This window comes from Osmerus eperlanus, chromosome 8 (assembly GCF_963692335.1).
Source record: "Osmerus eperlanus chromosome 8, fOsmEpe2.1, whole genome shotgun sequence".
Classification (NCBI taxonomy): Eukaryota; Metazoa; Chordata; class Actinopteri; order Osmeriformes; family Osmeridae; genus Osmerus; species Osmerus eperlanus.
The window spans coordinates 3,944,844-3,966,434 of NC_085025.1; the positions used below are offsets into that span (position 1 = coordinate 3,944,844).

The 21,591-nt window shown below is 44.9% G+C and overlaps 2 protein-coding genes and 1 long non-coding RNA gene across 4 annotated transcripts; 1 reads left to right on the forward strand and 2 right to left on the reverse strand.

Annotated features, from left to right (window-relative positions):
* Positions 1-1,795: 1,795 nt before the first annotated feature.
* lrfn5b (leucine rich repeat and fibronectin type III domain containing 5b) lies at positions 1,796-11,683 on the reverse strand. Of its 2 annotated transcripts, none has more exons than XM_062468513.1 (6): positions 11,037-11,683; positions 5,331-6,247; positions 4,930-5,104; positions 4,155-4,488; positions 3,046-3,346; positions 1,796-2,885 (listed from the first exon to the last, which is right to left on the reverse strand). In XM_062468513.1, the coding sequence occupies exons 2-6, from the start codon at positions 6,219-6,221 to the stop codon at positions 2,166-2,168; spliced, it is 2,421 nt and encodes an 806-aa protein (XP_062324497.1). In that variant the 5' UTR covers positions 6,222-6,247; positions 11,037-11,683; the 3' UTR covers positions 1,796-2,165. The 2 variants fall into 2 exon arrangements, with proteins under 2 accessions (XP_062324497.1, XP_062324496.1); XM_062468512.1 differs by lacking the exon at positions 11,037-11,683 and adding an exon at positions 8,092-8,174.
* A 1,014-nt stretch (positions 11,684-12,697) lies between these two features.
* Positions 12,698-14,901, reverse strand: LOC134024743 (uncharacterized). The gene is made up of 3 exons (XR_009930920.1): positions 13,869-14,901; positions 13,592-13,690; positions 12,698-12,928 (listed from the first exon to the last, which is right to left on the reverse strand). It is a non-coding gene; the product is annotated as an uncharacterized LOC134024743 (long non-coding RNA).
* Positions 14,701-21,139, forward strand: LOC134024742 (methylmalonate-semialdehyde/malonate-semialdehyde dehydrogenase [acylating], mitochondrial-like). Its single transcript, XM_062467377.1, has 12 exons — positions 14,701-14,983; positions 15,231-15,272; positions 15,449-15,523; positions 15,902-16,063; positions 16,504-16,582; positions 16,696-16,998; positions 17,359-17,480; positions 17,847-18,036; positions 18,353-18,534; positions 19,017-19,196; positions 20,215-20,313; positions 20,429-21,139. Exons 1-12 carry the CDS (start codon positions 14,945-14,947, stop codon positions 20,531-20,533), a joined length of 1,578 nt encoding a protein of 525 aa, XP_062323361.1. The 5' UTR covers positions 14,701-14,944; the 3' UTR covers positions 20,534-21,139.
* The last annotated feature ends 452 nt before the right edge of the window (positions 21,140-21,591 follow it).

Here is a 21,591-nt window from a genome sequence, read left to right on the forward strand (position 1 = left end):
GATCCCCAGCATTTTAATCATCCATAACGAGCAAGAAATAATAAATTAAAAAGCTCACGCCCAGCCTGTTTGGGTGACAGTAATTAATTTATGTCTGACATATGTGCAGCACATCCTAACAAGCGCTGCTATTTCCATTCCACATTTCCAGAGAATTTCGTGTCAGTAAGATAGATCCTTCAAAGTCTAGGAGTATGTAAGGCGTATCAGTTTGCATGTCCTGTAGGCTAAAAAATCAATCAGAACATAAACCAGAAGAGCCCCAATCAGAGCTTATATTGCAAGAAGATAATACATGTAAGATGATATCATAAACCATCAGGATACACAGAGAATGCCCTGGCACAATTGCAGTGAAGATGAGTTATGTGTGTGTGGTCACTGCAAAGATGGCCGGTCTGTTTAACTCCTTTGGCAAACAGAAAGACAGACAGACAAAGAAACAGGCAGAGCCAGCTGTCAGACAAATGGGTAGATAGATAGGCAGACAGGTAGCATCTAGATAAGACAGGGCAGGCTGTGACACAGACAGGCTTGCGGACAACAGATAAAACTAAGAAGAGGCCGTGTGTGTGTGTTAGGATGGATAAACAGGCCCACACACAAGTAGAGAGACAGCAGATTCATGGGAGGTGCTGTACATTGCCTGGTGTCCTGAGGGCAGAGAGACCGGGCAGCGCTGATGTTCGGGGGCTGATGTCAGCCGATGTGTCCCTGGTGACCACCATGGCCTCTTTTCATCAGCTGCTTCCCCTTCTCTTTGAACAAACACGGCAGTGGAGGGCAGAGATCTGTCAGAGGTCTGTGGCTTGCAGGGAGAGGATTAAGCTGCTTTAAGATTACCGAAACCCAAAAATCATCACTGCTGCAGCCAGCCAGCTATAGGCTCACGGAAGTAAGATTTGTTATTTTTTTGTTTTTATCTCGTTGAAAGAAGAAATAATTTAGATGTTGATTACTTTATAAATCTTCTCAAATACAATTCTGTTTGTGGGATTTTTGGTTTATGAGAATCGGCTGAAGCAGAAATAGTTATTTGTCTTTGTATAAATTGAACTGAATTGGTCTCACAAACCAGATTTTGGTTGGCCTGTACTGTTTGAAAGAACATGAATAACTCCTTTTGTCATTGGTTTATTTATACTGGTAAACATCAAACATAAACAACAGCAAAAACAAGAGCTGACTTCTCCCCATATTGTGGTAAACATTTTTCTTCACAAACGGTTCAATTTACAACGGTTCTTAGTGTGACATGACAATATAATAATAGTAAAAAAAATGAAAACATGAACGTGAACTTTCAGGCTCAATTCTCCGGAAGGTTCCGGATGGCCTGCTTCTGCTCCTTCCACCCGTGTGCTATTGGTTAAACTGTCGCATGAGTTCTGACAGAAACCCTATCAGCATGAGTCTTCATGTAATTTTGTGATAAAAACATATTGATTCAAACTGGAGGGCAGTATTAGACTGAATCGACTTGTGCCATAAATGCTGCATTGTGCTGTTGCTTTTGTCTGTGTGGTGTGATGAAAAGATCCAGCTCTGTCATTACATTTGATTGGGTACATTCTGTTCCACACCTTTGGGATGTGCAGCACATTCGTAATCCCTCCTCAACGCCAATGAGATCATTAAGACATGTCGCCATCTGTCTGTAAACTGAAGACACAAACAATGTCAACTGTCTACAGTGATTGTTATCACTTTAAGGAACAGGCAATGCTATAATGCAGTATAACAAGTATGATAGCCTGTCACCCTCCCCCTCCCCCCCCTCCCCCTCCCTCTCACTTTGCTATAAGCCCAACAATTTGACTGCGTTCAGGTGAACACTTACATGTGTCTCGAGTTATATGTTACACAACTTAACATTTTTGTACATGAAGTTGCTTTATACATTTTTGTGCCTTTCATCAAAGTTATGTCCAAAGTCGCTTTAAAGATGACTTTGATAGGATAGTAGGTAAAAAACAAATGTTAAACATATGCTCATAAACCCTGTACGGCTACCTTGCTCTCAGATGTACAAAAGAGAGCTTGTGGGTCTCTCATTTGAGACTGAGAACACAGAAAAACTCCAATGTCATAGTGTGTGTAGCCCAGACTCAGCTGGGCACAAATTCACTCCAGGAAAAGAGACAAACTATTCCGAAAAATCTCAATCATAAAGTGCTCTCCAGAAGCCATTCAGACTTAGACAACTTGTCTCTCCCCCGGCGAATGTTCGTGCTCTCCAGTTGGGGCAGTTCCCCGCTCATGGACAGGCTGCGTTTGGACCGCAGATTTCCACCCGGCTTGGGATAGCTGACGTAGCACCGCTGCTCCATGTATGAGTCCACATTCAGGGAGTGCCTCCGGTTCACCCTCACGCCCCCCGCAGGCACAGTCTTGTAATAGCGGGTGCCGTCACGGGGGCGGGAACCCCTTTCAGCCGGTGTCCAGTTGGTGGAGGCGAGGGAGGGAACAGCCACAGCGCCACTAGCCATTTTGACTTCTGAGGAGTTGTTCCGGTTCATGTTCTCCAGCTCCACAACACTCTGGCCTTCGGCTCGGCGGACTTCTGAGGGCTTGGCAGGTGCGACGGAGCGTTTGGGCCTCAGCGGTCCCGGAGAAGCGGGGTGCCAGTTGTGACTGGCAGCGGAGGTAGTGACTGTGCAGTCAGGGAGGGAAGATTTGTTGTTGGGGGCGGCGGCAGCAGCGGCGGCGGCGGGGGCGCCAGCCGGGCGGAGCTTGACGGGCTCAGGAAGGGGCAGAGCCACCCTCAGACTCTCCTTCTCGTCCTTCTCCGGACGGAGGATTTGCTTGGACAGGGACTTGGGGAGGCCGCAGCCCTGCAGCTGCCCGTCGCTGCTCAGAGAGCGGATGTCTCCCATTTCCAGAGTCTTCCATAGAGGGGCAAACAAAAAACAACAGATAGTTAAGTCAGATGAGACTGGCTGTGGCGATGAGATCGTCCAACAACAAAACCGAACACGGAGCAGGCTACAACAACACAAACAACAACAAAACAAACAACAACAAAGCAAATGGACTCAACACAACCTTGTCTAAGTCGCCTTGGTTACAGACTCTGTAGCGCACGATGAGGAAGATGATGAAGGCCAGCACGGACGCCACGATGATTCCTCCGATGATGACGACGATGGTCCCGCCCAGGAACTGGGACTGCATGAAGTGGCACCGCAGGTACTGGGGCTCGGTGGTGAAGCGGATGCAGCCAACCACTCTTGTCGCTGTCAGGGAGGTCACCTGATCGTCGTAGATGGCCAGCACACACAGGTCGTACTGCGTCCCTGCTGCTAGGTTGTTGACCATGATGCTCTTGCTGGAGGGTGGGATCATTCTGTGTCGTCGAGAGAAGCAGTTACAGGGTGGTAGAGGTGTTAGATCATGAATATGGATGCTGGGCATCTCTGCAGGTGTTTTTTGCAATCTCCGGTGCGTTTGAGTGTGATTGCTTTTTTCGAAAGGTAATGGGAATTTTATGAAATGATTCGATTTATATTTGTGAGGCGTTCCAAGATGTGAACCTGTGCTCTCCTGTTAATTAGGGTAATTGTTCAGATAGAAAGAGTCATTGTGGAATACTGCCGTTTAGTGTTTGTTTAATAGTATGGATTTTAAATCATTCCGAGTTGAAGGACTGATTCTCTAATGAGCCTGAAACCCCCCTTTGTACTAAATAGCATATGGTGTTGACATGGGAGTCACATTGGATGAAAGTGTCTGAGAACTGATCCTATCATATCAGAGAGATAATCTCTGCAGAGTGAGAAAGGGAGAGATGAAAGAACGCTCTGTGCTCCAGCTAGTCAGATGGGTCTGTAAGATCTTCTGAAGCTTTTAGTAAAACAGTCAGATTTAGCTTTCATCTTAGCATCACCCTACAGCTCAACATAGACATTTTGTTTTGGTTGGGATTATTAGGTATTCGTATCATGTTTTGTCACATTGTAAATCACACACTGTTGATCATTGTTCCAAGGTGATTTCAAAGTCATCGATTATTTTACCATTATCTTTATCTGACATTGAGTGAGTCTATTTGTGTGACTATATACAGACATCACAGTTGTCAGAACTGATCAGGAAGATGATGCATTCATTTCCCTTTCCCAAGATGCCTCAGACCCCTCACTAAAGCTGCTCACCTGTACACCAGCGAGTCGTCGTAGGTGCCGTTGTACTGGATCTGGAACATGCGTATGCCTGGGATGATCCTCTGGAAGTTGAACTTGACGAGGGCCGAGGTGGACGTCGCCTCAGCCACGACCACCGTCTTCTCCTGGCTGGTCTTGGGGTTCCCATGAGGCACCCCCGCCACATACCCTCCAGTCTTGGTCACCGTGGCGATGTCGGACGAGCCGGGGTCAGGTTCCTGTTCCGGCCCGGTGGCGTTGCTGATGTGGGGGAGTTTTGTGATGACCAGGTCCACGTTCTGCTGAGCTTCTCCTGCTGGGTTGGAGGCCACACAGGTGAAGGAGCCTGGAGGACCGGGAGCAGCAGAAAACCTCATCACCCTTCGGAATTACATCATACAGGAGTCAGATGGCTGAGCGGTTAGGGAATCGGGCTATTACTCAGGAGGTTGCCGGTTCGAGTGCCAAATGACGTTGTGTCCTTGGGCAAGGCACTTCACCCTACTTGCCTCGTGGAGGGAATGTCCCTGTACTTGCTGTAAGTCGCTCTGGATAAGAGCGTCTGATAGATGACTCAATGTACTACTGTGGCGAATGAGATCTAATTGGGTCCACTCCAAACAGGATCGCGTTGTGGACACTGAGATATCCTGACAGAAAGTTCAACTCCATTACGCGACGCTGCTAAACAAACACAATTTTCCTCTGGATGGACCCCATCAAGTCCATTGTGTAAACATAAAAGCACTCAGCACACAAAACAAACGGGTAGGTTGGATAGACAGACCTGAGTCCTTCAAGGTGCTGATGAGGATGTCGAGCGTTCCGTCGCTGTGGACCGCAGCCCGGGACGAGTTGGACATGAGGCGGCCGTCAGGGGCGATCCAGTGGATGATGGGGTCGGGGTCTCCCCTGGCCTTGCAGCGCAGCGCCACACTCTGGCCCTCCAAAGCACGCAGCTCCTGAAGAGCCAGGTATTTAGGTTAAAACAGTTTTTAAAACTCTTAAATAATTATAACGTAAAAAAAACAAAAACGTATTTTGCAAGTTCTGGGGTCAAAAGTGCTAAAACGGGGCTTACCATGCAATAACGAGGTCACTATTGTTATAGATGAGAGATAACAGATATGTTACATGACTATCAATTCACATTACGCAAACGGCTTGTTGGATAATCCCCGCTCTGACCTGGGAGTGCCTGGTGATCAGCGGCGGCTCGCACAGGAACTCCTCCTCAGACACGGTCCAGAAGTACCTGCCGGCCAGGTGCTGCGGCGAGGCGCACGTCTCCAGGTCGTCCTCCCTCCGCAGCCTCCTCAACCACAGCAGCTCGCAGTTACACCGCAGGGGGTTCCCCCCGAAGCTCAGCGCGAACGACGTGGGGCCCATGCTCCCCGAAGTGGCGAGGACCCCCGCCCGCTGGAACATGGGGTCGGGCGGAAGCTTCTGGAGCTTGTTGGACGTGACGTCCAGCCGCTTGAGCTTCTGCAGGCCGGAGAAGGTCCTCTCAGGAATGTAGCTGAGCATGTTGTGGTCCAGGTTCAGGGTGTGGAGACTCGACATTCTCTGGATGGCCACCCAGGGGGCGCTCTCCAGGTTGTTGTAGGACAGGTCCAGTTCCTCCAGAGCAGTCAGGTCGTTGAAGGCCCCCATGTGAATGTGGACAAGCTGGTTGTTGTTGAGGATGAGGTGGTGCAGTTTAGACATGCCGCTGAAGGTGTCGTTGGTGAGACGGGCCAGGCGGTTGCTGTCCAGGTGCAGGGCCCGCAGGTTCTCAAGGTCCTTGAAGGCGTGGGGTGAGATGGAGCCGATGGTGTTCCTGGACAAGGTAAGGTCCATCAGCTTGGTCATGTTGGCAAAGTCTCTCCGCTTGATGCTGGTGACAAAGTTGTCTCCTAGACGCATCTCCACTGTGTGTCTGTCAATGTTAGGGGGAACGAAGAGAAGCCCTTTCTTGTCGCAGAGGGTTGCCAGGTTTGGATTGAGCATCTGACAGACACAGCGTTTGGGGCAGATTTGGACTTTGTGGGCGTTCACAGCCATGCTAATGACCATTAAATAAAGCAACAGGATCTCCATTGGATCTTCCAATCAGGGTAACACACCTAGGAAACAAGTTAAAGAGAGAGAAATATTTAAAAGACTTTGTTTCAAAGACTCAAGGATTATAAACCATGCATGCCACTTTGAGATTCTTAGTTCTTGGTTACCTCGTCTGTAGTACTTATTTACAAAGAAGAAAGCCCTGGATAACATTTGCCTTTCCTTTCCTAATACAATAAATCTCTATTGACATGACAGTGAAAAGGAAATCAAGAATTCACATTGTCAGCAGGGAACAATCTTCCCTCAAACAAGTCCATGCTTGAAGTACCACTGAAAGACTATTTTAGTAGTTCATTAAGAACTGTGAGAGCATCAAACCCAGTGAAGATTGGCGACTGACTGACTGTTTGGAGACAACCACACTTCAGCCCCTAATCTGCTGACGCTGTTGTTTTAATGTGATAATGCCAAGCCTTTTATCTTGGTGTATGGAGGGATGAAAGTCTCTTCTGGCCATCCAAGTTGGTCCTCAGAATTAGACTGATGTCTCCTAGGATCCTACGGAGGCAATGGGAAGGGATCAGTGGGTTCCGCTGGCTCACAGAAGACACACCGTCTCTGGATATTGATTTTCTCTCAGTGCTCAGTGCTCCTCCTCTTACTTATGACACAACTGAGACACGGGATAAGGAGGGGCCCGTTTGATGAATCCTAAGACCTTGTCAGGAGTGAAACATGTCTCAGAGCCAAGAGCGTTACAGAAAAAGACCACTCAGCAGATATTCAGCAGTGGCACGAGGGCAGTTTGCCGAAAGACACCGCCGATTATTTTAGAAATCGTACTAACCTAAAAATAAGATTATGTTTTGAACATGAGTCTTGGCCTTGACCTATGAGTCAACACCTAGAAGTAGAAGGCAATATGCCTGTACTCATAGGAACCCATTATTCCACAACAGCAATACAAAGAAACAAAACCAAACATTTGAAAAACAGACAACTTAACAGAATAGTTTCTGTGGTATGGTAGCACCCCTTGCTCTTACTATAAGCCTGCCAATGATATTGTCCACACACATTTTATCTCAGCAAAGAATCAACTGTGCAGCTTTGTGCTTCAAAGGCTCTGCTAAGCCTTCAGCAAAGCCTTGTCCCACAACCAGCAAGATAATAACCTTGACTTGTCAGGGAACGAGTACTGTGTCAGAGAGTGAAGAATACTACACACAGAACCCGAGTGACAACTGAAAGGTGGGGGGTGGGTTGGATATGAATATTGTGAGGCCTGGTGGCATCTACAGATATTACCTGCAGGGTGATGGTTGTAAAGTGCATCACAGCCTGACAACGAAGGAAAAAATAGGTTGTCTTGGTACTTTCGATCATAAAAGGAAACAGTGGAAGTATCATTTTAAAAAAGAGCACAGTGCTCTGACATTTAAATTAATAGTTGGATACTGTTGATCAAAATACATCACAGTCTCCATTTACAGCTTCATGGCACTTTCTTTAGAGGACATTTTTCACAATTTTTTCCAAACTAAGTGATATCTTCTTGTCTAAGCTGCTCTCGTGTGGATTTTACGCAATCGGAGCAGTTTCAAAAAAGGTCCAGAGTGGAGTCTGAGACAAATGGACTGTGATGTAATTGTTAAATGGGCCAGTTATGACACTCCTTAAGCGTACCACAATGACTTGGTGGAACGGTGGATGCTGTCATGAGGACTTTCTCTGGGTGCGTGAGAGTGTGTGTGCATGTGCGTGAAACACTGTGGGGCATGGTGGGGAGGGAATTAAAAGGAAAGGGCAGGAAGAGGGAGAGAGAGATGGAAAGGGGAAGTGCAAAAGTGTTTCTTTTTTTCTTTTTTCGCTGTGCGTGTCTGCATGCGTGTCTACCATCTACCTTCTGGTTTGCTCTGGGAAGCTCGGCTTCTGGATGTGCAATGAGGCGAGGAGGACCTGCTACTTCCCGTTTCGAATGGTGCTCCAGACGTGATATTGATTCACTCTGTCGAGATGGGTCTTTTTTCTCTGGTGAAAACTCAGCCACACGTGAAGAGAATGGCTACGACGGTAATCCCTGAGAAATTATTTTGGTGAGGACAAAAGGACAAGCCCATACCACTGTGACACGGCAGGAAGGATCTGTCACTGTCACCCTAATCTGGTTTTAATTATGGGGGGTTCCATAGCAATCTGCATACCAGGTCACTCTCATCAAGTAGATCAACACATAAGTAGATAATGAATCAATAAATAAATCCATCATATTCTTCATTGTCGATTGCCGCTCTTTTTTTCTTTCCCTCAAACAGGTCAGAAAGGGGTTGTTCATAATCGAGTCAGGTACCAAATGAACGAGGGATTAATACGATAGTAAACAATTATGCTTTTTAATTCCTTCTGAGTAGGTGTCTTCCCTAAGGGTGCAGACTAAACATACATACTCACACGCGGAGTGTAGGATGCCTCCTTGCTAATAGCAGCAGCTTGCTAAACAACAACCTCCAGCCATAGAGACATTCATGCGCAGCAGCATACTACAGTACGAGAGGATATCTATGTTGTCCCTGGGGCGGCATTCGCCCAGAAAAAGCCTTATGCAGCATGCAGCACGCAGCGGGCTGCTCTTCTCAGCTCGGCCAGTGAAGTCATGGGGGAATGTTTTCAGATGGTAGAACTTATGCTGGGGCTCATGTGAGAGAGATTCTGCATCCCACGGCTGGGCAGGGAATCAAGGAAATGGTCCCTGAGACAGGATTATTATGAGATGAGGCCTGCCATGACTACACAATACAAACAACAGACTTGTGCCACATGGCTCTGTCACCCACATTGACTTAACTGATGAAGATTGGTAAAGGTTGATAATTGTGTAAATCTAAATGTCAGAATCAGTTTTTGTGCAATCTTGTGTCCCGGCTTGAATGTTAATACAAATCCAGGTGCGATCGTTAAGTATGCTATATTTCTTACAGATTCTGATTTTGTAAGATTATATATGACCACAAGGAAAAACAAACTTTCCTGATTGGTGCAGACATCGGTTGGACCTTCTACAGCCGTGTGTGTGCATGTGTTGGAACACCCATTACTTTCAGTGGCTGCCAAACTCACTGTCAAAAGTAGAATGTGTTAGCTCTTGGGTGACAACCTCGATGCTATGGCAACATTAAAACGTCACTGGGATGGGATGTATTCTGAGGTTCATTTTCTGACACCTCAACCCTGGTTTTGTAGACAGCTACAGTCTCCTATAGATTTAACAGCTACTTTACATCCCAGTGCTCCTTTGACAGGCTTTACTTGTGAATATCTCAGACTTGTGAATATCTCATATATGAGACGTGTTTCACAGTTTATCTCTTTTGAATATAAACGAGCAAAGGACATTGTTTCGGAATAACCCAGAGTGAGTATTTTGAAAACACACAGAATCACATTTCTATTTGAACTGAAACTCCATACACTGCTAGCTGAGATGTATAATAGGTTGACGTTCTCTTTTTAGGTTCAGCTGGAGGTGTGTGTTTGTGTGTGTGTGTACATGTCCCGTGTGTAGGTCTGACGGTGTAGCATACTAATTAGAGCCCTCTGCATCAATAGAAGGGTTGTTCATCAGCATTAACTCTCCCTTGAAGATTAGGACCCTTCCTGTTAAACAGTTCCTCTCCAAAGAGTCCTAAAGCAAATTCCGGGTGCTGTCTGCCAGTCCAATATCACTTCAATAGATCAACCATTTAACTTCACTATGTTTTCCATTGATTTATACCCCCGATTCAGACACAATTGAAGCCACATTGATTGACACACTGTTGTTTGTGGTAAAGGTAATATTCCCTCTGAATACAAACCAACATATACAGAAAGCCTCAAAAATGAATAAATTGCTACGGCTATTATGCTGTGCAGCCAGTTGCCTACACTGTGGCAAAAAATGTAAATTGGGTCAATGTGCTACAATTTACCTTGGTGTTGGTATTAAGCTTTTATTTGCTATTGTGTTTGTGACACACACTGACTTAAGATATTAGTATTGTATTTAATATAGTAATCAGAAAGCTAATAGAAGCAACAAAAAAAAGGAGGCGTACTAGATGCAATGGTTTGACCGTTACAATGGTGCCTGGGGCAGTCATGAATAATTAGATGCATGATAACCAGACCTGGACATGAAAAATAATCATTATGTCATTTCATAGTAATGAATCATGAAGTCAATATTTTGACTCTTAATTCTGCAGCATCCTAAAAACATCAAATCATTGTTCAATAATTAATTTCCCCAACATAGTCAATTCAATGTTTAAAACAAGAGGTATATAGCCTAACTAGGGCCTAATTTGCATAAGAAACATTAACCATATGGTAAACCTTCCTGATTGAACGACCTAACAAATACGCTTCCCATTATAAAGAAGTAGACCTATCTGGACTAATAAGGAATAATCAATTATGAACGCAGGGAAGATCAAATCCATTGCATCGACCATCTGAGGGGACAGGATGACGGGCTCATAGCAAAATTCACTGCTTCATTTGGGAAAAAGAAACTTAACATTCAGTCTATTAAAATGTAGGTATCTGTCTACGTTCCTTGTGAAATGAGAGGTAATGTTGACCTTGCGGTATATGCCATCTAGGCGCATAACCGCCGTCTTTAGAAGATTCCTCACCTTTTCATAAAGCCTATAGTCTTCCAACCGCCGAGAGCGAGCGACACTCAGAAGATGATAGCCCATGTACAACTAGAGCACCACGCTTCTCGCGTTTTCTTGAAAGACAATTCTCAAAAAGAGTTCAATTGATAGGCTATGCAGACAAAACCATTTTTAAAAAAAAGTTTACCTTGAAGATGGAACATCAGTCCTACTCGATGTGGCGTGACACAATTCGCCGCGAATACAACTAGTCTGAGTACCCAGGCATTTTAAAAGATAAATAGACTTCGATGGTGGTTCATTGAGATTATTCAGGTGTCCCAAAAACGCGCGCTGGATCCATACAGTTTAACGGCCTTCACCGATGCCCTTCAAGAAATCCATAAGCAGCATAGTAAGCCACATTCCAATGCCTTCCCTCAGTGTATATTCGTTGAAAATGCTCAGACTACTAGATGTTTTGTAGCCTATCTAAAAAACCGCAGGCTGAAGGGTCCTGCTTTCGCTTTGAGGCTGCAGATCTCCAGCTACATATGCCTCTGCTGCGCATTACGCCCGCACGCACCGTTTTAGCAGAGAAAACGCCTTTGTGGGGACAGGCTGCTGTCTACAGCGCTGACTGACTGGTGGTGGTGAATTTGGATCGCTTTACAGCAAGCCAGATGTTAGCGTCTCTCGTCCCCGCAGGTCTGCTGGAGATGCAGGGCAGGCTCAAAGTAAATTAATCCAGATTGATTGAGAGGCAGCAGTTTCAGGTTCAGTTTCTGCCCTCAGTAAGGGCGTTACAGCAGTCGCTGACTGCTGTCAACCTTTCCCTGATGGCACCAATCGAGTTCCATTTCGCGGGTGACCGGCAGCGCTGTGCTTAGAATGGTAATATGCGCGCCCCAAGCATAGAAGCCAAATTATTGCAGATCCAATAGGCCACCAGTCTACCCCACAGGCAGGAATACAGTATGCCTATTTTACCAGATAATAATGTAATCTCACATTTGACAAGTGAGGGTGATATTAGAGACTAAACAGATATGAAAATAGCATACTTTGTGATGCATACAATCATAAAACTAATTGTAAATTCAATAAGCTACACCAAATATGCCTCATAATTTGATACTATAGAAACAAACTGATTTGAATTTAGGTAGGCCTATGTTTTGTGAATCAAATACCTGTGCGGAAGATCAAACTCAACTCAAAATGTTGTTCGATTTGCGTTCAACATCGCAGAATAAGGTCCTATATGGCTGCTTTCATAGGACAGCTTGACACAAGAAAGTGTCAAGCTGGCTGAAATGCCGTCCTGGCACCAATAGTAGACTAATGCACATAGAGCCACAGGCTGCTTCCTACAGTAGCCTCTGTGTTCTGTGCTTTGAAGTTGACGAAGCATTTTACAAGTGCATCTCTGAGATTAAGCAGTGCTCTCAAAGAAAATACTTGCACACTCAGTGCTTTCTATACCACACTGAGTGACCACACTCAGTGCTTTCTATACCAGAACAATACAGCTCCTAGCTCTCCTCTCCGTTTCATTATGGAGGTGGTTTCATCCACAGAATTACACTGAACATATCTGCTGCTGATAAATAGCCCTATTGGAACCCTTAAGATCGATAAGAGCATCTTTGTGCAGTGTTGAACTATTGAGTCTGTAATCATTCAGTTTACTTATAAGAGAAGTATTTGTCAAATGGTGGCGTGATCTATGTCAGCAAGTCTGTGTTATGCTTCGCTTAGCACTATTTTAATGGTGTATTGACCAAGTCCAATACCTGTGGTCAGTAGTTCCGGCTATAGGGATCTGAATTAATACAAAACTGAAGAATAACTGAAAGGTAACTAAACTCAATTTTAATCACCATGTCTGTTTAATTGATCATTTCAAGCATGCAACGTGCCGTTTCACTGTTTTATGTCTTTGAGAAACTGTGAGTAAGTGAGGGAATCGGCCCAGTCTCCAGTCCGGCTCTTCTTCTCTAGGAACAGGCCCATGTTGTCCCGGGGGAGGTCTGCTATGCTGCGGCTCCACAGCGGCTCCGTGACCCCCAGCAGCTCCCGGACATGAGACGAGATGACCTGTAGCAGGTACATGACACCCTCTGAGACCTCCATCCCGCCATGGTTTTGTTATACCTGTCTGTAGGGTGTTAACCTTCTGCTACTGCCGCCTGTTACTGCCATGTACGGCTATGTGTCTACTCCCACTCTCAGTCCATCAAGCCTTGATTGATGTTCCTATTACAGTACGATCTTAAAGGGGCAGCATACTCTATATGGGGCAGGATATGTGTTGGAGACACTTAAGTGTGATACTGCCTACTGCTGTTATTGGAGAACCTGACCAAATGGTCAGGTTGGTCAATGGTGAACCTGACTAAATACACATAATACACATAATAATATACATTATTATGTGTATTATGTGTATTTAGAGGTTTAGTATACTGTATTGACTATTGTATAATATTTTATTTTATCTTATCATAGATGTAATCTATGTTCCGTGTACTTATATGTTATGCCAGGTTTCTTTGCGTTGTCTTGTCCTAAGAATTTCAGTGCCCAGTCTGACCCTGTGTTGTTCTGTGCATCTGATCAATAAAAGACTTGAACTTGAACAACAATGGCATTTGGTCACAAATGTCACTATTACCTCATTTCTGATTCTACCATATTCTCCCTTGTCAATTTAGGATAACCAACTTTTAAATTGAAAGGCTCTCAGCTACATCCACTTACCTTCATATCCTCAAAGTCTGTGATTCCTAATCTTGGCAGATATGAGCAATTTACATAAATCAGCTTTCTACCTGTAATGAGGTTCTGAGAGAAACAAGCCTGCAGAAAGTGTATACAGACTGTTAAATAGTTCAATAGTAGGCCCTAGCAGAGAAAAGCAGATTTGAACTTTGATGCTATTTGATCATGCTATTTAGGTTTCACTATACAGTTCCTGTTACATGGTTTGCTATTTTTTCTGAACTAAAAGAAATCAGAAAGCTTGACTCAACTTAACTGTATAATGTGGATATCCCAGAGATTCTATCCATTCAGCTACATCTTGACAACTCCAGTGTAGGACCGCCATTACTTTTCTGTGTCTGTCTGTTTCCATAGAAACAGTCACCTCCCAGTCAAGAACTTTGTTCCAGTTGGTAGACTAAAATGTTCTCTTCGTGTATTAGCTCTAATTGTCTATGTTTGATCCGAGGCAGACAATGTTTAGACTACTTGCAGTAAAAAAAATATGTAGCTTAATTACTTCATAATTATTCAAGGCCCATATGTTGGGCCGTTGCTTTTAAGTACTGTCGACTACATAAATAAACGAAAACGAAGACTTCCAAGGTCAAGTTTACTTGAACTTCTTCAGATTCCTGATGACTGCTGTAGGCTACTGCTAACTTCAATTTGAAAGTTTTGACCCTGAGGTCCAGCCCGATTAATATTTTTCTTCTGGCAACTGCTTGTCTTTACAGTACGGTCGTCTTGTCTAATGTATAATACATTTGACGTTTGGACCAATTAGACTATACGTAAATGAAATAAGGCGGACCTTTTGGGAATGTCAATGAAGTTTGGTTCATACCAAAGCCATAGAGAGAAATGGCTCTGTTTCACACCAATGAATGATCAGCCAATGTACAGTGTACAATTCGGGGCGGTACTTCATATGAGTGAATAGATTGGCTACTCAGCTCGTTTTTATGGCTGTGGTTCATACCAATGAATGAGCAGCCAATGTACAGTGTACAATTTGGGGCGGTACTTCATATGAGTGAATAGATTGGCTACCCAGCTCGTTTTAATCCATCCCCTTTTGAGCGGAAACGGTTGTCCTCACTGGAATGTAACGATGCTTCCGCTGTTATACAAGTCATCTGGTCTGGTTGTTCAGAGGACATAACGCGGAATACAGGTTTAAAGATCTGCTAAAAAGTGCACCGCGCACTTTCTTCGTCATCTGCCTTTTGACTTCGTGAGCTAGGGTATTTGTTCCTGCTGGTGTGTAGAGGTGTTCTTTGGGTCGGTGCATGGGCCTATGTTGTTCATAGTGCAAACCACAGGAAAATAAAGTACATAAACTCAGTCATGGCAGGCATTCTCGCCAGATCACTTTGGAACAAAAAGGTATCGTAGCACACGAATGCGCAGCCAAATTGTTGCTAGCAATGAGTTGTTTGTTTGAGAGCTTTGCACACTGCCAACATGCACACATTCTACGTGTTGCATTCTTTTCCAGAGTTCAATTGCATAATCTTAAACACAATGAGTTTGATGGTTAGATATTCAGTCTGCAACATACCCCATTGCTGTTTCCTTTTTGTTTTGAATCGCAGGTTGTGGAAGTTGATTCCCCCTTTCCTTTCTCTTGCAGGTTCCTCTCCAGATGGGTCGACTATGTTACTCTTCATCTGTGGTGAGAATTGTTAATGATTTTAAGTCATATGGAAACGTCAATCTGTGTCCAAATGTTTTTGCAGTTAATCATTCAGCATCAGCAATCAGTTAGCATTGATCATTGCTGTGTCAGACATTTTGGATTATGTATTGTCCACTAATCTATCCCCCCCACCCCGTGTTCTAACCGCCTAGCCAACCACCAAGCTGTTTATAGATGGCAAGTTTGTAGAGTCCAACACTACCGAATGGCTTGACATTCACAATCCAGTAAGTATGAGTGGCTATTTATAACCAACACACGTGTAGACTTTTGAGTTATAGAGTGTACATCTGTACAAACCAATTCTGAACACCAAAAATCAATACAGCAATTTTTCATCTGCAAAGACTGCAAATTTGCAGCCTTTTGAATTTAAGCTAAACATGTTTCTGAAATGAAAGACCTTCATAATGATATCCTAGGTGGCAGGCTCTTTCTGTACAACTCTATTTCTTGCCTCTGGCAAGGCAAAACATCGTAGACAGCCATTGCACCTCCTGTGTAAATAAGTAAACATGCATAATTACTTTGACGCACGGCGGAAATGTAGACAAACAACGTCATGCCATGTATCACATTCGACCTGAACTCTTTCTTTCTCCCAGGCCACCAACGAGGTGGTGGGACGTGTCCCCAAGGCGACCCAGCAGGAGATGCTAGCGGCTGTGGACTCCTGCTCCAAGGCCTACTTACCCTGGGCTGAGACTTCCATCTTAAGCAGGCAGCAAATATTTCTCCGTTACCAGCAGCTCATCAAGGACAACATTGTAAGCAGGGTTTTTCCGCAGCACCTTTCAGTTAAGGCGGCCGCCTAAGCAACACGCCTTAACTACGTAGTCCCCCCCCCCCCCCCTGTTGTCCTGTTTTCTCCCTTCCATTCCAGTCTCCCTTCTCTACGCATTAGTCTATCGCACAAACTACCCCCCCCCCCCCCCCCCCTGATTGTAAGGAAATCATGGATGGAGATATGCCTCTGTGGACCTGAGTGGAGTTGGAAATAGATTGAACTAGAATTGAACTAGAATTGATTGTGAACTATTCTCAATAGCCAGAGCCCAAGCTTTACAAGTAGAGGTGTTTGATCATGTATTTATGTCAGCGGTTTTTGGTTCAGTAATGTTTTTATTTACATAGAGGTGCCAGTGGAGGACATGTAGGCATGCCATGGAGAAAGTGTTTTTAGTGGCATGTTTGATTTTTTTTTCAGAAAGAGCTGGCCAAGTTGATCACTCTAGAGCAGGGGAAGACTCTGGCGGATGCTGAGGGAGATGTCTTCAGAGGGCTGCGTAAGTCCTGACCAGACCTCCACTTCCCTCTCCTACCTTGTACACTGTATACAAACCCCAGCTCTTCTCCTGTTTGCATCTCACTTCTCCTCCTCTCCACCTCTTTGTTCTAGAGGTGGTTGAGCATGCCTGCAGCATCACCTCTCTGATGCTGGGAGAGACCCTGCCCTCCATCACCAAGGATATGGACACCTACACCTACCGCCTGCCCATCGGGGTCTGTGCCGGCATCGCCCCCTTCAACTTCCCCGCCATGATTCCTCTGTGGATGTTCCCCATGGGCATGGTCTGTGGCAACACCTACCTGATGAAGCCCTCCGAGCGTGTCCCAGGGTGCACCATGCTCTTGGCAAAGCTACTGCAGGATTCTGGAGCACCTGATGGAACACTGAACATCATCCATGGCCAGCACGCAGGTGAGAGGAGTGTGTCTGTCAGCTTTTAGAAGATTGAAAAGGAGCTTAATTGTTTTTATGCTGTACCATTAAAAATTAAATCAGGGAATCAAGCAAGTAAAAGTATCATTGATCATTCAAACACTAACGTTACCCTCAGGCTATAAGTTATGTAAAGACTCTGGATAATCTGTGTGTTTAAATATAATTCATCAATGTGCCACAGGCAAGATAAAATCCATACACTAAAGTTTTTGTTAAAGGCATTGTTTCCAAGGTCATAAGACCTACACCATTTATTCAGTGCCTACGGGCACCATGTAGATAATGAGGACTAATGGCGAATGTGCAATGAAAATGATCTTTGACCTTGACTTCTAGCGGTGAACTTCATTTGTGACCACCCGGCAATCAAGGCCATCAGCTTTGTGGGCTCCAACCAGGCCGGGGAGTACATCTACGAGAAAGGCTCCAAGAACGGCAAGAGAGTGCAGTCAAACATGGTAAGACTGACAGTAATGTGGGGTTTAATTTGAACAAGACTTATATCCAAATGTATCATGGCTGTCATAGTACATATACATTTAGTCATTTAGCAGACGCTCTTATCCCAGAGGCAAGTAGGGTGAAGTGCCTTGCTCAAGGACACAACGTCATTTGCATGAACCGGTAACCTTCTGATTAATAGCTCGATAGTAAACCTAAATGAAAAGACCCACATTTAAAGATTAAACCAGCAGATGGCTGCAAATCCTTTTGGTATTGTGTGAATCTGTGGTTGGTTTGCCTTCAAATCTTCCTTCCTGTGCACTGTCCTAAAATGTATTGTGGAGCTCCCACTGAGTCCTGTCCTATATTTCCTGTCCCAGGGAGCTAAGAACCATGGTGTGGTGATGCCTGATGCTAACAAGGAAAACACCCTGAACCAGCTGGTGGGCGCTGCCTTTGGAGCAGCAGGCCAGCGGTGTATGGCTCTGTCAACAGCCATTCTCGTAGGCGAGGCTCGTGATTGGCTCCCAGAGCTGGTGGAACGCTCCAAAGCACTGCGTGTCAATGCAGGTACATCCACCTCCTGAGGGATTTAATCCAGTAAAGGGATAAAACGAGTCAGGTGGCTGAGCGGTGAGGGAGTTGGGCTAGTAATCCGAAGGTTGCCAGTTCGATTCCCGGTCATGCCAACTGACGTTGTGTCCTTGGGCAAGGCACTTCACCCTACTTGCCTCGGGGGAATGTCCCTGTAAGAGCGTCTGCTAAATGACTAAATGTAAATGTAAAACACAGTTAAACTGCTTCTGTAAAAAGAGCTGCAGAACCGTCCAGACCAAATCTCCCAAGGTCTCAACTGTTTCTTTCCCTGTGTGTGTGTGTGTTGCAGGTGACCAGCCCGGGGCAGATGTAGGTCCTCTCATTTCCCCGGAGGCCAAGGCCAGAGTGGACGGTCTGATCCAGAGCGGGGTGGATGAGGGAGCCACGCTGCTGCTGGACGGGAGGAACGTCCACGTCAAAGGATACGAGAACGGGAACTTCGTAGGCCCCACCATCCTGGCCAATGTCACAGTAAGGCAGAACCTTACAGACCCCCCCCCCCCCCCCCCCCCCCCGAACACACACAACGTGTGGAGGATGGTTCCAGCTCCCTTGGCTAAAGACGCTTACTTTGCAATCGTCAGATCACAATGCATGCATTGTGTCATTTAACTCTAAGCTATCATAGCCTATATCACATAATGCTGAGCTGTTTATTATTCTCTAAGTGTGCAGGATTGCAATGCTAGTGCTGTTACAAGACTCAACAATGGCAATGACCCATGAGGGAGATGCTCTCAGAATCCCCAAGGGTCCTGTGTGTGCATCTGATATAACTTGCATGAAAGCCAGAGTAGTTAACCCATTCACTGAACGATACCTAACACACAACTTCACATGTTTTGGTCATGTTTTTCTAGTTGTGAATTCCACACAGTTCGGATGGTTTAATAGGGAAAGCTTTAGAGCAGAATTTGATCAATCAGTACCTTGTCTCTGCTGTTGTATTCCAGCCAGACATGAAATGCTACAAGGAGGAGATATTTGGGCCGGTCCTTGTGGTTCTGGAAGCTGACAACCTGGATGACGCCATCACATTAATCAACAACAACCAGTATGGCAACGGCACTGCCATCTTCACCACCAACGGAGCCACAGCTCGCAAATACACTCATGAAGTGGACGTAGGGCAGGTGAGGCTTACCTGGTGGAACCAGAGAGGGAGAATACTGGCACACCTGGTGGAACCAGAGAGAGAGAATACTGGCACACCTGGTGGAACCAGAGAGAGAGAATACTGACACACCTGGTGGAACCAGAGAGGGAGAATACTGGCACACCTGGTGGAACCAGAGAGGGAGAATACTGGCACACCTGGTGGAACTAGAGAGGGAGAATACTGGCACACCTGGTGGAACCAGAGAGGGAGAATACTGGCACACCTGGTGGAACCAGAGAGAGAGAATACTGGTACACGGTCAGACAGGATACCGGCTGGATAAGCAAAACTGTATAGTATGAATAATGATGTATGTGCATAATGATGTTGGAGAAGATCAGGGGTGCGTTTCCCGAAAGCGTCGTAAGCCTAAGTTGATCGTAGAATCCATCGTAGGACGAATCTTAGTTTTACCGGCCGTTCCTAAAGACATCGTAGCTAAAGTGTCTCTTGAAAATTCGTAACTCTTGAAAGTGCATAGATTAGCCTACTCCTTACGAGCATGTTTGGGAAACACACGTAAGAAATATCGATGGTTTCGTTTTTTGCTCGATCGTTGCTATGATCCATCGTTATCGGGAAACGCAGCCCAGCTCATGATTGACAACGGGTTTTACTTATGGTACAGTTCAATGCTGAATTATTCCTTCCTCTTGGCTCATTTGACCCATATTTCTCTAGATAGACAGATGACTCATGTTGTGTAGGTGACTACAGAGACTATACAGAGGTGGTGCTGTGAGTCATCAACAACCCCTACGGTCTTGTTCATAAACCTCGACTTAAACATCACAATTATTGTGGTCAGTTAGTAAATCTATTTTTAAACACTTTTTGTGAGGTCCTGTTTAAATCTCAAGCAGAAAATCTCAGTGGTTCCCAGCAAGGATTTATAAAGTTTCCATGATAGTTATCAGAGATTACGAACTAAAATGGACGGTGGATTTTGGGGTTGACGTTGGGACGACTGAGTCTGTGTTTTGTGTTTGCAGATTGGTGTGAATGTTCCCATCCCTGTTCCTCTGCCCATGTTCTCCTTCACTGGCTCCAGAGGCTCCTTCAGAGGCGACACTAACTTCTATGGGAAGCAGGTAAACTCACAACACCTGCCCAAGTCTGTGAACTAACCCAACGCCACTGTGTTATTGTATTGTAAAGGAGGTCAGAGTTGTGTTAACTCCTGTTGTTCTCTCCCTCTGCTCCCAGGGGATCCAGTTCTACACTCAGATCAAGACGGTGACATCACAGTGGAAGGCTGAAGACGCCACTCTGAAGACCCCAGCTGTTACCATGCCGACCATGGGACGCTAACTACATGTAGCAGTGTAAATATGTTTTCTCACGTAGACATTTCAGCACAACCTTTTATGTACTACGGATATGCCTTAACATTCATGTGGTCAGGAGAAGGGTTGGGGATCGATTCAATTTGATCGATTCCAATTCTGAACCGGTTCTCGATGCTCAACCCTAGTCAGGAGGTACAAATCAATGGTTGCTGTTTGTATTCGTTTTCAAAAACATTAACGTGTTCTGTTGATGACCTTGCTAGTTGTTACTAGTAGAAATGGTGCTATGGATGACCTCAGTCTGTTACCCTATGAGCATGGACACAGTGTGCAACCAAGAACAGTAGGATGTTCTTCCTCTACTGCAGTTCTGGAAAGGACAGGTGATCGAGTCAAAAATGTCTACACATTGTCAATAACAGTACAGAAAATGTTTTTGTGATATTGTTTCAATGCAATCTTTACTGGTCTGACCACTGTCTGTTTTAGCCATGTTTTGTGTTCTGAGAGTGTGGATGCATTAGAGGACCCCTTAATTGTTATTTACTACAGTTATGCAGTATGTTCTCATGGGCATGCATGATAGAGGAGTTGATTGACATTTATTAAAACTTGCATTGGTTTTGCATATAGTGATCTTATTGTTTTGTTTGCCAAAATACAATGTTCTGTAGTGAAAAAGACCATATTGTGGTTGGTTTAGCTAAACTCTTAGTAAACATGTTATGACCGACAGGTATTTTGAGTCACATCAGCAAGTTATGAGCTATAAGCCTTGTGGGGCCACAATACCTTGATTATAGGTTATAATACATGCACTTGGTCTCACAAGATTTAAGACTTAGATGTGCATTATTTAGCAACATGTTTTAACATGGATAACTACCACATGTTCCCTGACTACAACTTCGCAGTTGTTGAATCGCTTCATTCGGTGTTACAAATGTTTGATTTAAAATGTCTCACTGTTACTTACTGTGTCAGCAACCTTGACTAAATAGGTTTACCAATTTGCAGACTGCATGCATTAACGTTTTTGTTAACGTTTGGAATCCATTCAGGCAGTAATTATCCATAGAC